Source organism: Syngnathus leptorhynchus, chromosome 11 (genome assembly GCF_054491065.1).
Source record: "Syngnathus leptorhynchus isolate UIUO chromosome 11, UIUO_Slep, whole genome shotgun sequence".
Taxonomy (NCBI): Eukaryota; Metazoa; Chordata; class Actinopteri; order Syngnathiformes; family Syngnathidae; genus Syngnathus; species Syngnathus leptorhynchus.
The window spans coordinates 5,249,771-5,264,436 of record NC_141205.1 but is presented as its reverse complement, the minus strand read 5'-3'; the positions used below and the strand labels follow the sequence as shown (position 1 = coordinate 5,264,436).

The window sequence follows — 14,666 nt, the reverse complement described above, 5'->3', positions numbered from 1 at the left end:
TTGGCGAGAGCACAGTGTTTGATGGCAGATTCTGCAGGTGGCAAGGCACACCCAGACATAGTGACAGCCTGTACGCTACATGCACTTTTTTTACTGAATGCAAGAGAGAGCTAGAGTTGCGAGACGTATTCCTTTTGGTTCAAGTTTCAAAGAGACGTTTGTGTGTGTATGTGTGCGCTTGCGCGTGCAAAGCATAACAGATATGTTTGGAATAGACTCGAAGATAATTGTCCTTTTCCTCTAAAATACTTGAGCCTGATTTTTTTTTTTTTTCTTGAAGCCTGCTACCAAGATGTGGCTTTTTGCATTTTCAGACAATATTTACAGTATCATGTGCATTCCCACACACACGTATCCCTTTAGCAGTGCCGTATACTGTGTCAGCATATACAGTAGGTAATCAGAAAAAGGAATGCCTGCAGTTTTGGGGAGCTGCCAGATTTGCGATTCATCCCAAGCAGAGCAATGTGTCAAACTCCAGCAAAAATACTCCCCCCCCTACCCCAAAATAAATAAAAATAACAGCTCAACATAGTCAATAGCTGTTCTATATACAGATACACATATATCAAATATGTGCATATAAGTACATATGTATTTGCTTGTGATTAATATCTTGTTTATCCATATATGCTGTATATATGAATACATTTTTTTTTTTAAACGCTCGCTATACGTATATATGTACCGCAAATATAAACAAGTTCATATAGATCAAAGGTTTCTGATGTTATTCTATCTATGAGGTTAGGATGTTAAGTTAAAAAAGATAAGGCTGTGATGCGGAGCAGCCCCTCCCATGCACTCTCTGTCCCTCCCAAGACAAAATGAGAACAAACAAATAACAAAAAAAAATTGGGGTGATTGTAAACTAACAAAGTGAAAGACCCCATTTGGTCGTCTGAAATAGTTTTGCCTGTATTCCAAAAGCATATTGGCAATATATATGTATATATATATATACACACACACACGTGTTGTATGTATATATATTGGAAATGTACACTTCTTTTTAGTACAACTCTTGAGCCAGTTGAGATTGGCTGAAAGAGTTGCAGTGGTCCAAGTATATTAGAACTACAAGTCCTCAGCAATAAAAATGTTTGGTCATTTGGTCCCTAAAACAACTAAGGAATGACAGGTAAGACTCCCTGGAGACCGTTGCTATGGTTCTCCTTGGCAATGGTATCCCCTGGAAACGGACAGGCACTCCGAAGCTAAAGACAGTCATCCCAAACCCGAGCCAATTCTTTGTCCTGATAATATCATATTCTCTCTTCTGGAATTTGTTCCTCTGTGTGTCAAGTCAACCGGCCCAAAACGCAAACCTGACCAAAGAAAAATATCTCCTTCAGCAATTCAGTTTTTAAAAAGTTTACATTGTTCTTGTTGGACTTTTTGACAGCCGTTGTTCCCTTTAAGAGTTCATCGGGGTCATTCAAAGTGTTTGTGACTTTTTTTTCCCCGTCATTGTCCAAAAAAAGGTAGCTGTCATTCAAGCAGGGTTCCGAGTGGAAGGATGTGTGTGTGTGTGCGTGTGTGTATGTTTGTGTTTCTGTGTGTATATGCTGTATGTGAAGAAGAAAAGGTCCAGGGGCAAACCGAGGTGGTACAAATTCTCACAGTTTTCAAGTTTTTCGTACATCCAAAAGGAATTTTCCATGACTCTGACAAGGCCTTCTTGCTTTCTCGATGTCCTTTCCTTCTGAAGCAGCCTCAGTGTTCCAGATGTTGAGTTTGCATTCTACAGCGGGTAGCAAATAATCAACATATAATTCAGCTCTACAAAACCTGGAAAACACAACAGACAGAACATTTTACGTCAATACAATTTGCGGAGCTGCATAGTAATTTGGTGATGCCTTATGAGTAATTTGTGCTAAAAGATGTCCTTGTAATATTTTCTTAATATTATTATTGATCATTTTAAAAGAAACACACTAACATTTTATTACCATTTCATCATGTCCCGATTCATGATTTTCTATTTACCTCTGTTTTGAGGTCTCAAACAAAAACCGCACTTTTGGCTATTTGGACAAAGTGAAACTCAGAATGACAAACGCTTGATGTGTTGAAATGTCAACATGTGTGAGCTGCCACTTTATGAGGAATATTTTTTTTTGTAAGGGGAAGAATGGTGACACATTCATGAGTTTGCCCTATTTTTCCTGCAGTGCTTTGCCTTGGGGACACGGTCTTTATATGGATCAGTTAGTTTGTGAGTGCGTGATAAGTTGCCCTTGAATTAAGTCATCAGCGGTGAATGAACGACACAGTCTGAACTCTCCATCATGCAGATGAAGGGAGGAGACAAAGAGGAACGGCACAATTACCCGCCTTCCAAGTAATAAATGCCTTTTCCTTCGGAGGCAATTCCTTCTCTCTACAACATGCTGAAGCTGTTACCGTGGCAATCTTTGAAAAGTTGCTGCACCAAATGTCATCAAGTACAGTTTGCTTTCACAAGAATGACAATGTCATAGAGACACAGCAGCTGTATGATGACACCACATAGACAAAAGTATTGGGTCATCTTGCCAAGACACCATACAGGTAGTGAAGGCAATGTGTCTCAATACTTTTGTCCATATTTGCAGCCGGCAGATGCAGCTTTGGGGGACTACTGTTGCGTCTGTAGTCATCAGTCCAAATGACAATAGAGAAATTAACATTTAAAAACGGCTGTTTGAACTCTCGGTGAGGCTACGTGGTTGTTCTTTACAAGCAATTTGCGGATGATCCGCTTTTTATTAGGCCTCTGCAAATGTTTTATGACATTTCTAAAAGGTTAGTGAAACCACATCAGGCACTTTCATAAACGGGCTTTGCAATGCACGTTAGCTGAAGTACGTAAGCGGTTCGGTTAATCACCCATCAGGACTAGCGGGACCGCAAATGGTGAGCTCCAGGTCTGACCTGTCTTCCACTGTGTGCGACAGCTACCCCGGCCACCGTGGATGGCAGCGGCTTGCTGGGGCCGGGGCTAGTAAGGGCGGTTTGCGTCCTTCGGCCTCTTCAGCTGCACCTTGAGTCTTTTCATGCCGATCTGGAAGCCGTTCATTGACTGGATGGCAGCTTGGGCGCTGCCTGGGTTATCGAAGCTTACAAAGCCTAGGGAAAGGGGGGGGGGGGGGGGGTAAACAGAGCAGCACAGGTTAATTTCAAAGATGAGGAATGTTGACAAAAAATATATGACATTCATCGATGAAGCATTTTGATTGAATCGTAGCTGTAGGGAGTCATCGCTGCATGTTACAAATCAACACGTTTCCTATAATGCTACCAGGAGTAAAATATATGACAATAGTATTAGAACAACAGCAACAACAAAAAAAAAAACAACAACAACAGGATCACAATATTAAGAGAGTAGCATGCAAGCAAAATCACAATATGAAATGATGGGGTTTACAGTAAAATCAAAATAATCGACACAGTTGTGCTGGATTTCAATCTAATTGCTGGCTGTAAGATCTCAAAATCAAGTTGCATGTTCATATTTGAAGTACAGACTGGACACCTCATTAGGTACACCCGTATACTCTTAATGAGAGGATGTCATTAGAGTTTACACGTGTACCCAATGATGGTGCGTATGAGGCACTGATGTGGTCCTTCAAGGGTTTTCTTCACAAATCTCTTTTAAATATTCAATTATTGTCCAATATTAATTCATAATCATAAGATCTTATTTGAAATTTGGACTTGTGTTTGCACAGCCAAGACAGCAATCAAGCTGCATTTGCCGTCCATCACAAAGTAAGCCAGAATTGAATCATTTCACATGCAGGATCTGACATTTGCACAACTCAACACAAATCTCTTTTTTTTTTTCCCCCATTTAGGTTGAAACAGGGAGGTGCTGGGAGGTTAGCAAGGGGCTGCGGTAAAGAAGGTGATTAGTAAAAAAGAATAATCAGAATAAATAATCTTCTGGTTCTGTTAATTTTTACCCACCAAAGCATTTACTTTGGTTTGTCGCTCGATCCACAAACACTTTGGAGGAGATGACATTACCGAATGGCAGGAACATCTGCATCAGTTCGCCATCCCCAAACTCCTGAGGGAGGTGGTAGATGAACAGGTTGCAACCTTCTGGCCCTGCGCGTGGGAAACACAGAGACAGAGACGGAGAAACGTAGGGAGAGACAAATCGTGAGAGAGGCCAAAAGCGGCAAAGGAGGAATCATATAGTCTGGACACTTCATTAGGTACATCTAATGACATCCCATATAAATATTGGATCATCCGGGTTAGTTGTTACGAAATGTAAGGCACAAGGCACACAGTACCTAACAAATTTCACCCATCGCCATGTCCAATTTTCAAATGTAAAATGTGTACAGTGGTTGGGGAAAATGTTATTTTTGAATATATCCAACAAAAATCCCATCTTTGTTTTGTATTCCACAAGAGGGCAGCAAGGCCACGGTCGTGTGTAATCTTGCTCCTAAATTACACCTAACAAAACATTTAACTAGCCAATAATCATCTCTAGTTTTAATTTTAAAATGTCAACAGGTTTCATACGTGAAAAACCACAATCTGACCTCTGCATTTCAACCCTCACTGTGAAGACAGCAGCATACAAGCTGCTCATGAATGTCGACATACGTCGTGGGGGATCAAACCTTTGGCTTTTCAGTGACAGTCCACACTCATAAACACTCCGTCACCACAACTGAAATTGTGTGATAAATTTAAACCTTTTTTCAAAAATGTGTATTATCTTTTTTATTGGGATGAGAATACAAGTAAACACATGCATATATTTGTGAGTCAGGTGTATCAAACATTATCAGATGTTAATGTTAAATATTTGAGTAGTACTACTCAAATATTGCCTGTTTTACCTTCTCGTTGCTGCTGTGGGATGATGGTTGGAGGGTGGGGGAAAGCCTGGCTGATCTGGCCATATGCGGCAGGGTAGGCTGCTGAGGCACACACACACAAACGCACCCGCGCCGATCAGATAACGGTCGTGACGAGAGCACATTGCCGCACAGACACACACACACACACACACACACACACACACACACACACACACACACACACACACACACACACGCACGCACTCTCTCGCACACACACAAACAACATGATATACACTAGGGCACAGCAGGCAATTGATCAGATAACAGACAATGGAGTGTACATGTTTCACACTCACGCACACGTTCTATAAAAAGCGGAGAATAAATTGATGTTGTACAGGCGTGACACTTGGTTACATGGTGAAAATTCAAAATTGCAAATGCAAACAAAGAAAAATCTTTATCTCCTTCACGTCTTTCTCCGTCTTGTACACACACACACACACACACACACAGGCACGCTCATACATACACACACCTGCATACTGCTGGACTCCCGTGTAAGCCTGCTGGAGAGGATCAGCTGCTGTGGGACTTTGAGCTGCTCCAGAAGACAACACGAAATGATGAAGAAGGTGGATGGATGGATGGATGGATGGATGGATGGATGGATGGATGGATGGATGGATGGATGGGTGTGGACCAGGGTGAAGAAAGAAAATGATACAAAGCAGCAGGGAGACGAAGCAGAAATGGAGGAGGGGTGGTTCAGAGGAAGGCGAGAGTAATATATAAAAACAGTGGGAGGGAAGTGAGGGTCACAACATGATGAAATGGAGGGAAGAGACAAAAGAGGCAAAGAAGTTAGTTCTCAGTGTGAGGTGCTGATCTCTCCCAATGTGCACGAGCTTAATTGTTTCCTCAAAAGACGGGAAAAGTTGCCCGATGTTTGGGTAGAACATGTCCTCAAGCTATCATTCAGTCAGATAAAGATAAAAGCAAATGTAGCAATATCTAATGAAGCGGTTATATATGTGATATAAGGCGAGGAGAAGATAAGATGGAGATAAGAATGAGCAAGAGCACTACCTTCAGATAGAGAAGAGAGAAAGCAGCCACCCTGTACTCCGAAACAACTCCTTGGAGCAACACCCAAGCCATTTTTCTCAGAGTCCTCCCTAAAAACCACTTCTTGCAATACTGGGGAAACAAAACAAAAGACATCCCAATTTAATAGTTTTCTTCCTCCTCATAAACAACAATGAAGGGTGTGGTAGCCAATCCTGCTCACACAAGAATTTAGAAAGATTTTACCTGGAAAGCAATACAAGTTATCTTGTAGAATCTTTTTGAAAAGCCTTTTTTTTTTTAGAGTTATAAAAATAATATGGCCTGATGCCCATTGATTAAAAACTCTACAAAAAATATTGGCCACTTACTACACATTTTTGCAATTAATGTGCTTACCTCCGAGTAAGTAAACACAATGTTTATAATGCATAGAGTGAGTACATTTTTATTACCTATATTAACTGGAATAGTCTGGAGTTAGAATTTGGGTTCGGCTCCACATAGTTTCTGTTAAAGAATTGGGTAGGCTATTTGTGCTAATGTAGTCTATTTAATTAAATTATTTAAAAAAATCTTGGGTAATTATTGATGAACAACTAGCAGTCATTCTGTGTACGTTGGCTCTCTCTACAATAAATGGCGTTCCCTCCTGAGTAAATTTGCATCATAATTCATCATAACAGTGTATAAACTTCCTATACCTCTGAGAGTGGATGCTGTTCTTCTGAAATAAAATGAATATCCTATTTAGTACAACTATTTTAGAAAGTTTTTTTTTAATTAATCATTTTTTTAATGGTGGGCCAAATTCAATTTCCACAATCACTTAGAAAGTGTCAAAATAATTGTCTGCTGTGTATACATTGAATTTTCTTCTTCCTAAAATTGTGCTTAGTTAAGCACATCAACATAAAAGTGTTGCGAACACATAATCGAATGTGTTGTTGGATGCTGACTCTATCCTCAATGGTTTACTTGGTTTTGTATGAAAAGCATTGCAGTCTGTTTTAATCAAAATCAAATGACTTAACCGATTTTTTTTTCTTTCTTGTATTGTTAAGCTTTAAGTAATGATGATCACAAGTCCCCGAGCTCTTATTCCATTTACATTTATAAATGTTGTTTTATTCCAAATTTACCTGGGTAATGGTGTATCCCATTGGTGAAGACGGCCTCTGCAGGTGGCTGTCCATTTGCTTGAGGAGGCGGCATTCCAGTAAAACCATTGACACTAATAGGGGAAGGGATGCTGGTCACTGTGGGGGCACTGATGCCTGGAGGAGTGCTGCCACCTGCAACCAGGAAAGAGTAAAATCAGAGAGGGTAACAGTGAGTAATTGTCCATATTTCCCCCCAAAGACATTAAAGAAAGTTTTCCTTTGACCAGCCCCCAAGTCACTCTTGCAAATGTCAGAGAGGGCGGTCCAGTGGTCCAGTAAAGACATTAAATGTCAAGGCTGATTTCCTATCGCCCTTTGTGTGATACAAGTGGATGCAGATCTTTGATGCAGATAAAAGTAAACAGTTGACGTTAACACTGTACTGTGAAATAAAAAAAAAAATCATATATTTTTTAGATAATAGTCATCACAGGAAATACATTTAGCTGGTATGAATTAAAATATATCTTTGACTGCTGTTACCCGACGTGGGCGTGAGCGGTGCTCCGGGGAGGCCATTGATGGTGGCCATGTGCTGCATCTGGGCAGCAGCAAAGGCGGCCATCGGACTGAGGTAACCCCCCTGGCCTACAGATGCCATCAATGCAGCCTGCTGCTGCACCTACGAGCAGGAAGAGACGACTATTAAAATGACTCTCGAATCCATTAAAAGAAAACTTGAAGAAGTTGAAGGGCGGGATGACAGGTTTTCAGCGACCTAGAGTGATAACGAATATTTCCTGCTGTGATAAATCTAATGTAGTCTGGTATTGTATGGTATCATATGGTATTGTATCGTATGGTATCACATGGTATGGTACTGTATGGTATGCTATCGTATCATATGGTATGTCACTGTATCGTATGGTATCGTATTGTATCGTATGGTATCATATCAGATGGTATGGCACGGTATGGTATCGTATCACATGGTATGGCACTGTATCGTATGATATCATATGGTATCATATATCGTATGGCACTGTATCGTATGGTAGGTATCGCATGATATTGTATGGTATTGTATCGTATGGTATCATATCATATGGTAACGTATCATATCATATGGTATAGCACTGTATGGTATTGTATGGAAACAAGGACTTTTGGTAACCGGTTTCAGTTAAAAATGCATTTGAAACAGTGTTGGTTAAAAAACAAAAAAATCCACTTTGGGACACATCTTTATATCAAATTTTTTTTTCAGTCCAAATGGTGCCATGTGAATGTGTTGCAGAAATATGCTAAGTGAGCGCCTTGCCTGAGCGTAGGCTCCGTAGGCTCCAAACTGCAGGGCCATAGGGTTGAAAATGCCCATCTGACCAGCCATCTGCTGCATGCGGCGAATGGTGCGCTCCTTATCCGTGTCTGCGAACTTTACCACCAGACTGGATGAGGCACCCTGTGCATTCACACACACACACACACACACACACACACACACACACACACACACACACACACACACACACACACACACACACACACACACACACACACACACACACACACACACACACACACACACACACATACCAGGCAGTAGGTTAGTAAGTACAGATGGGAGAATGACATCACCTTGTGTCCCCTGTTGTACACAAAGCGTCTATTTTACTCCTCCCAAGAGGTGAAAAGTAGTGAGTAGAGAATGGTGAGTCTCTCTAAGCATTTTATTTTGCCAAGCCAACCAGCTTCAAAGCTCTCCTTCGCCCCCGATGTAGCTGGCATGGGTCAAAGGCAGGGGACACTTTTCCACAGAGGGATGAATAAAGTATAACTTTATAACTTTTAGGAGGTAATTAAGCTCGTTGGGATTCACCTCTGCAGATTCACCTCTTGCCACTCACATAAATCTACAAGCTGTCACGCATAGCTACTCACAGGCATCGTCTGGCTGCCATGTAGTGAACTGATGGCCGCCTGAGCTTCGGCGTGAGATGAGTATTTTACAAACGCGCAGCCTAAAGAGAGAGGGAGAGAGAGAGAGAGAGAGAGAGAGAGAGAGAGAGAGAGAGAGAGAGAGAGAGAGAGAGAGAGAGAGAGAGAGAGAGGACGGTGAGCGTGTGAAACACAAAGAGCTGAGGACAAACATCATGCAGATCATTCGCAAAGGAGGCTCACCGTCAAATTTAACTCAATAGGCAAGCTAAACGTGGCACTTTGACATCATTAACAACTGGGACATCCTCTGACGGGACTTCAAATGCCACCGCAATGGGATGTGGCTTAATATTGACAAGGCCTGTTGATGGATTTCAATGATCAAGTTGCCAGTAATTATTGAGCTAAAGCCCATTTAGCGGACTACGCTAGCTGACGGAGTCCTGTTAATGGAGCTTCACGGAGGCGTCCGAATGATCAAGCCCACTGTAATCATCAGGCTTAGTTATCAACAGGCCACAGCGTTGGCGGCTAAGCCCCGTGATAACTTCAAGCACTGTGACAACACGGCAAAAGGCCATTTCACTGGCGTGATATGAAGCCCGACAGCTTGGAATGAGCTTGACTTAGTTTGTCTTTTTCTCCATGCAGGTTGACTTAAAAGGTTAATTGGGTTCATCCGAAATGACTTGACTTATTTTACACCCCGTGAACAAAGCCTTCCGATGACGTCTACGTCGGAATCCATCTACAACCTCTCATTGACAAATAACTTGGCTTTGATGAGAAGCAACGTGGGCTGCTTGAAGAGAACTTTGCAAAGTCACTAAGTCCGAAAGGCCAAATCATTTCTGCGCACTAGCCTGTGACCAAACTCTACTGACCTAAAGTCATAAATACCTCCAAACTCACCTTTGCTGTTGCCATCAGGACCTCGCAGGATGGTGCACTCCTCGATGCCACCGAAGGACTCGAAAAGGCGTCGCACGTCATCTTCTGACTGCTGCTTGTTGAGCATGCCCACAAAGAGCTTTCTGTCTTCTAAAAGGTACAAGGAAGTTTACTCTTAGGATGAGTCTTGTAATTCTCTGATGATGTCACTGTAGTGAAAATAATCTCAAGAATTGAGTAGCGGATTTTGCGCTCAATTTGGTTGAAAATATTCTTCGTCTGTTCGTTTCAGTCTAACAGCATCTCCTTTGTTATGAACGCAAAAAAACAGCTGCAAGAGGGTAAATGCTCAACGTGTAGGCATGAGGATGACCAGATGTGTTTGTCCTCAGGTCAGGATGTGATTAACATTTCATTGAAATTTGAGTTACATTCCAAATTAGTCTTTCCAGGGGAATAATTTATATTGAGCAACACATTATGGTTGTCAAACGTGCCAAGACATCACTTGAGGTCTTTGTAGTAAAAGTTACTTGTTTGTTAATCTGCTACCCAAGCCGTCGTTACACACGCCAACTCGATTCGTCTTCTCTAATTGGGGTCATTTAGCAGAAAGCGTCAGTCGACTAGACAGCTCATATGTAATACTTTTATTGATTTGTTGCTAGACAAATAAAATGCGAATGTTGTGTGTTTTGTCTTTTTTGTCTCGCGATGTTCACACACAAGTCACGAGGCGGGCCGATGAACGTGTGTTTGTACACAACGGCAGCAGATGGCTTGTGTGTCAGCCAGTCTGTTCTAATGTTACGTTCTCGGATCCCAGCTTTGTGGAAATTGATGTATACGTTGGGAAATTAATGAGCCTTGGTGCAATCGCCTTGCGAATGCACCCTGCAAATTAACGTGCGTGTAGGTGCGCGCGTGTTTGTCTGTGCGTGCCAGCGTGCTCACGGTTCGTTCCCCACAGCCTGTGCCTGACAGGGTGTCCTTGCCGAGTCAACAAGACTAATCTGAGCTCTGGCCTTGCACCGGAGGAGGGTAGGTGAGGGGGGGGGGGGGTGTTTACAAGAGCGGGGTGTGCAAGATGCACGTCCTATGCGCACGTATCCTGAAATTCTGCCCCCCTCCCCTCACACACGCATACACGTCGGCTCCCCAGGGAAGGCACCAATAAACATGACATCTTTCTTTGGAAAAGGGCTGTTAACACACGCTCACACACATTTACGCACACATATTCGGCCGGAGAGCAAATCAATATACACCAGGAAGACTTAAGAGTCTCAATGCAAAGCTCTCTCTCCCACCCTCTCTCGTTTTCTCTCTTTCTCTCTCACACCCACTCAGTAGAGCATGACAAAAACTCTCATTTATTTCCTTCTTTGTTACACCCAGCAGGAGCATTACCAATATCACCAAACAGCCATAAAAGAGTTTAATCTACATAACACAAGCTACAATTTGACGTCTTCAATTTCCGTCCTTCCATTCCTTACTTTATCCCTCCACGCGTCTATATTTTAGATGGGGAAATGGTGCCTTCCGTCAATATCAACACCTTTATTGGACACCTCTTTGCTTGTTGCTACTTGATGAATCCTGATTGAGAATGTGAAAGACTGCAATGTTTCCCTGAGAAGAAAAACTCTGGGATACTTAAGTACTAAACAAGACAAATAAATAAGGGAAATCGATTAAGAGGATTCAGGGGGTTTGAGGATGAGCACTCGGGGAGGATTCAAAACAAAGGTGCAGAAGCGTCTCTTCTGCTCCAACGGACCGGTCCTCCACTTAAAGGAGCGACAAATGAAACGGCGAGCCGTGTCCGACATTGTTTTTCCAATCCATCTCATGCTCTAATTCTTCTTTGTCTTTGTTCTCTATTAAATAATTTATCGGCTACAACTGTAAAGTTTGAAAGCTGTCTACTCTTGTTTGATATCAAGCGCAGGTCACTGCATTTCACAAATGTAGAAAATGTCACCAAATACCAACTCAAAAGTTCATCGGCTTGATTCAAGGAAACATTTTTGTGTGTGTTTTTGATGGGATTTGCAAACAGCGCCATTCAAGGGACAAAAACAAGTGACCTCCTCCAAAGCATAACATGCGTGTGTACGTGTAGGCCCACATACCGCGTGTGTGCAATCCTCCCATATGATGAAACTCCGAGCGAGGAGCTGAAGGCCACGTTGGCCAACATTGGCGAGGACAAGCTCTGTTTACATAATGCGTTCTGAATTCTAGGGGGTCTGGCCAGGCTGCACTGTCAGGCCGCGTTGAGGTACGGGCCATTGTGTAATGGGACAAATAATGGTGAGGCTGATATGCGCAGGCAGCATGTTTGCGGGGTCAGACTAAAGGCAGAAAGTCGGAAAGAAAGCAAAGGAAGGGAGCCAAATAAATGCGTTGTACCTCCTCGACTCTCGCTGTCTGCTGGCTTCACCTGGATTGGTCTGTTCATCTATATGAGAAACAGACAAACAGAGAGACATGTGAACCAGTTAGTAGTGTGAACTTGTCCCCCCCCATCCCGCCTAAAAATAACTTAAAAAAAAAAAAAAAGAATCACTCAGCCAAATTGGTGGTAAAGTGTATTAAAAATCTCCAAAGCTGAAGCACTTATAGCCATTGGGGGAATAGATGGTTGGGAATATGGGCTGCAAATATTATTTGATCTGAGATGAAAGGCAGGGGAGGGCTGGAAAGAGAAATGAGGAGAGGGATGAAGGGAGTGAGACAGGGAGGCGAGAAGGATAGCAGAGAGGTAATTCTTGCTCAGCAGATCTGCGCTGACTGTCATCATTGAGAGGACTTCTGCCAATATGGACTTTGTACACTCACCGACCACATTTGACATACAGCACCTGCACAAAATGACATTTGATGCTATACCGGCATCAAAGGTCCCATTATTGGAATTACACTCGGTTTTGATTCCAATAATCGCTTCTTGCATGGAGGTTATGACGAAGTAGTTTTTTTTTTAAATATATACATATATATATATATATATATATACACACAATATATATATATATATATATATATATATATATATATATATATATATATATATATATATATATATATATATATATATATATATATATATATATATATATATATATATATATATATATATCACTGTCAGTTTGTCTTCCACAGACTTGCACAAAAACTTCCAAAGCCATTTCTTTGCTGGAAGTATGCCTTGTCGACTGTGATGTAGATCCTAGTACGGTTATGGAATTTTCATGAGATTGTTTCAAAGTTCTCTCTAAATAATGTATCAGTCTTAACGACAAAATTGAGGCAAACGCGGGGGGAGAAGATCTCTGACGTTTCGAATATATTGTAGAAAGATGCAGCAGCAATAATATCAATGACAGCAAAAAAAATAAAAATAAATCACTACTTGGGTAACATTTGGAGTTAAAGAAGATTTTTATATGGTAAATGAGATTTCGACTTTACATTGTTTTGACCCAGCAAAAAAAAAAAGTAAATTGTTTTTCATGAATAACTTCCCTCCCATTATTTTCATTTCCATTTTATTGTCCCATATACAACCGGAAGATACCCATTCAACCAATGAAAAAATCACTTTACAGAATCATTTGGGTTTAACTGGACATTCAGGTAAAAGGTTATGAATGCATAAATAAGCACATACTGCACGCATGGTGAGAAGCACCACAGCACGCCTCTTGCCTGTTTACAAATCATACGGACACACGCGCACACGCACGCACACACGCGTCCCCCAGTAAGACCTTTCTACAATGTCGGTCCTCCTGTCATTTTCCTCCTGCCTGTCAGACATTCCCTCCGCCTCAGCACCCAGCTAAACGCTCGCCTCCAATCAATTTTTAATAATGCCAATCGCTGTGCTGCCAGGAGGAATGGTGGAGACGAGAGCAGAGCAGAGGATGCGGAAAGGGAGAAGCGGGGTGGGAGAAGCGTTAGCAAGCAAAAGGTCAAGGTTCTGTGTGATGCAGTATCAGTGTTTTGTTAAATGTCATTAAATCCTTTCTTTTGAGTTTGCTGATACACTCATCATTGTAATGAATGGTTCAGATGATTCGACAAAGCCGCAGCCTCGGGGGCAAGGAGGACGCGGTGTCACCATGCAACGCAATTAATGCTCGGACCTCCACCCCTTTCCTTTTGTTATTCTCTGACTCCTATTAAATTACATCATTCATCATCACGTTTATTTAAAACGGAGTTACCCATTGCTTCTTCGCGCTCATCCCCTCCCTCTGTTTGACAGCCAAGAGAGCCCTATTAATGTTTTTAATGCGCCACCATGCATTATTGAACAGACTAGCTGTTGATATGGAGAGGAAAAAAAAAAAAAGCGGGAGGAGATAGAGAGAAGTGGGAATGCAGCGAGCAAGTTAAAAATGTGTAAGAGCAAAGGTGATAATAAGAGGGGTGATAGGGGGCAGAAAGCAAACTTATTTTAAACAAAGGATGGAGGGCATTGAGGGAACAAAGACAAAAAAAGGGAGATATGAGGACATAGATCAGAGTGTGGGTCAAGGTCAGCATGGCGCATAAGCTTGCCATATATATGAGTGGTTTTATTGTGGCCTCAATCTGACCTAATTGTGTTCCACTGGTTTGAAATACAAGCGGCGGTCTAACCACAACATAATAAAAATCTGTAAGATTCCCGAAACTCATTGTAACCCAGAATCTAGTAACTCATAGTCTGATCAATGAATCTCATTTTATTTATTCTCACTACTTACTTGAGCATCAACACTTACAGTGCTGCGCTCATTAAGTTTTACAAACAGTTCAAAACAATGTCAAGTGGTTAAACTATTAT

The 14,666-nt window shown here is 41.7% G+C and overlaps 1 protein-coding gene across 1 annotated transcript in view; it reads right to left on the bottom strand.

Moving 5' to 3' along the window:
- Positions 1-497: 497 nt before the first annotated feature.
- celf4 (CUGBP, Elav-like family member 4) overlaps positions 498-14,666 on the bottom strand; it is a 54,462-nt gene continuing 40,293 nt past the window's right edge. The window contains exons 3-14 of the mRNA XM_085924824.1: positions 12,242-12,290; positions 9,845-9,973; positions 8,933-9,012; positions 8,313-8,453; positions 7,535-7,673; positions 7,031-7,183; positions 5,910-6,020; positions 5,359-5,421; positions 4,857-4,937; positions 3,961-4,104; positions 2,920-3,114; positions 498-1,791 (exon numbers count right to left, since the gene is read on the bottom strand). Coding sequence (XP_085780950.1) covers positions 2,987-3,114; positions 3,961-4,104; positions 4,857-4,937; positions 5,359-5,421; positions 5,910-6,020; positions 7,031-7,183; positions 7,535-7,673; positions 8,313-8,453; positions 8,933-9,012; positions 9,845-9,973; positions 12,242-12,290 — 1,218 coding nt within the window. The 3' untranslated portion in view covers positions 498-1,791; positions 2,920-2,986. The remainder of the gene's footprint in view (positions 1,792-2,919; positions 3,115-3,960; positions 4,105-4,856; positions 4,938-5,358; positions 5,422-5,909; positions 6,021-7,030; positions 7,184-7,534; positions 7,674-8,312; positions 8,454-8,932; positions 9,013-9,844; positions 9,974-12,241; positions 12,291-14,666) is intronic.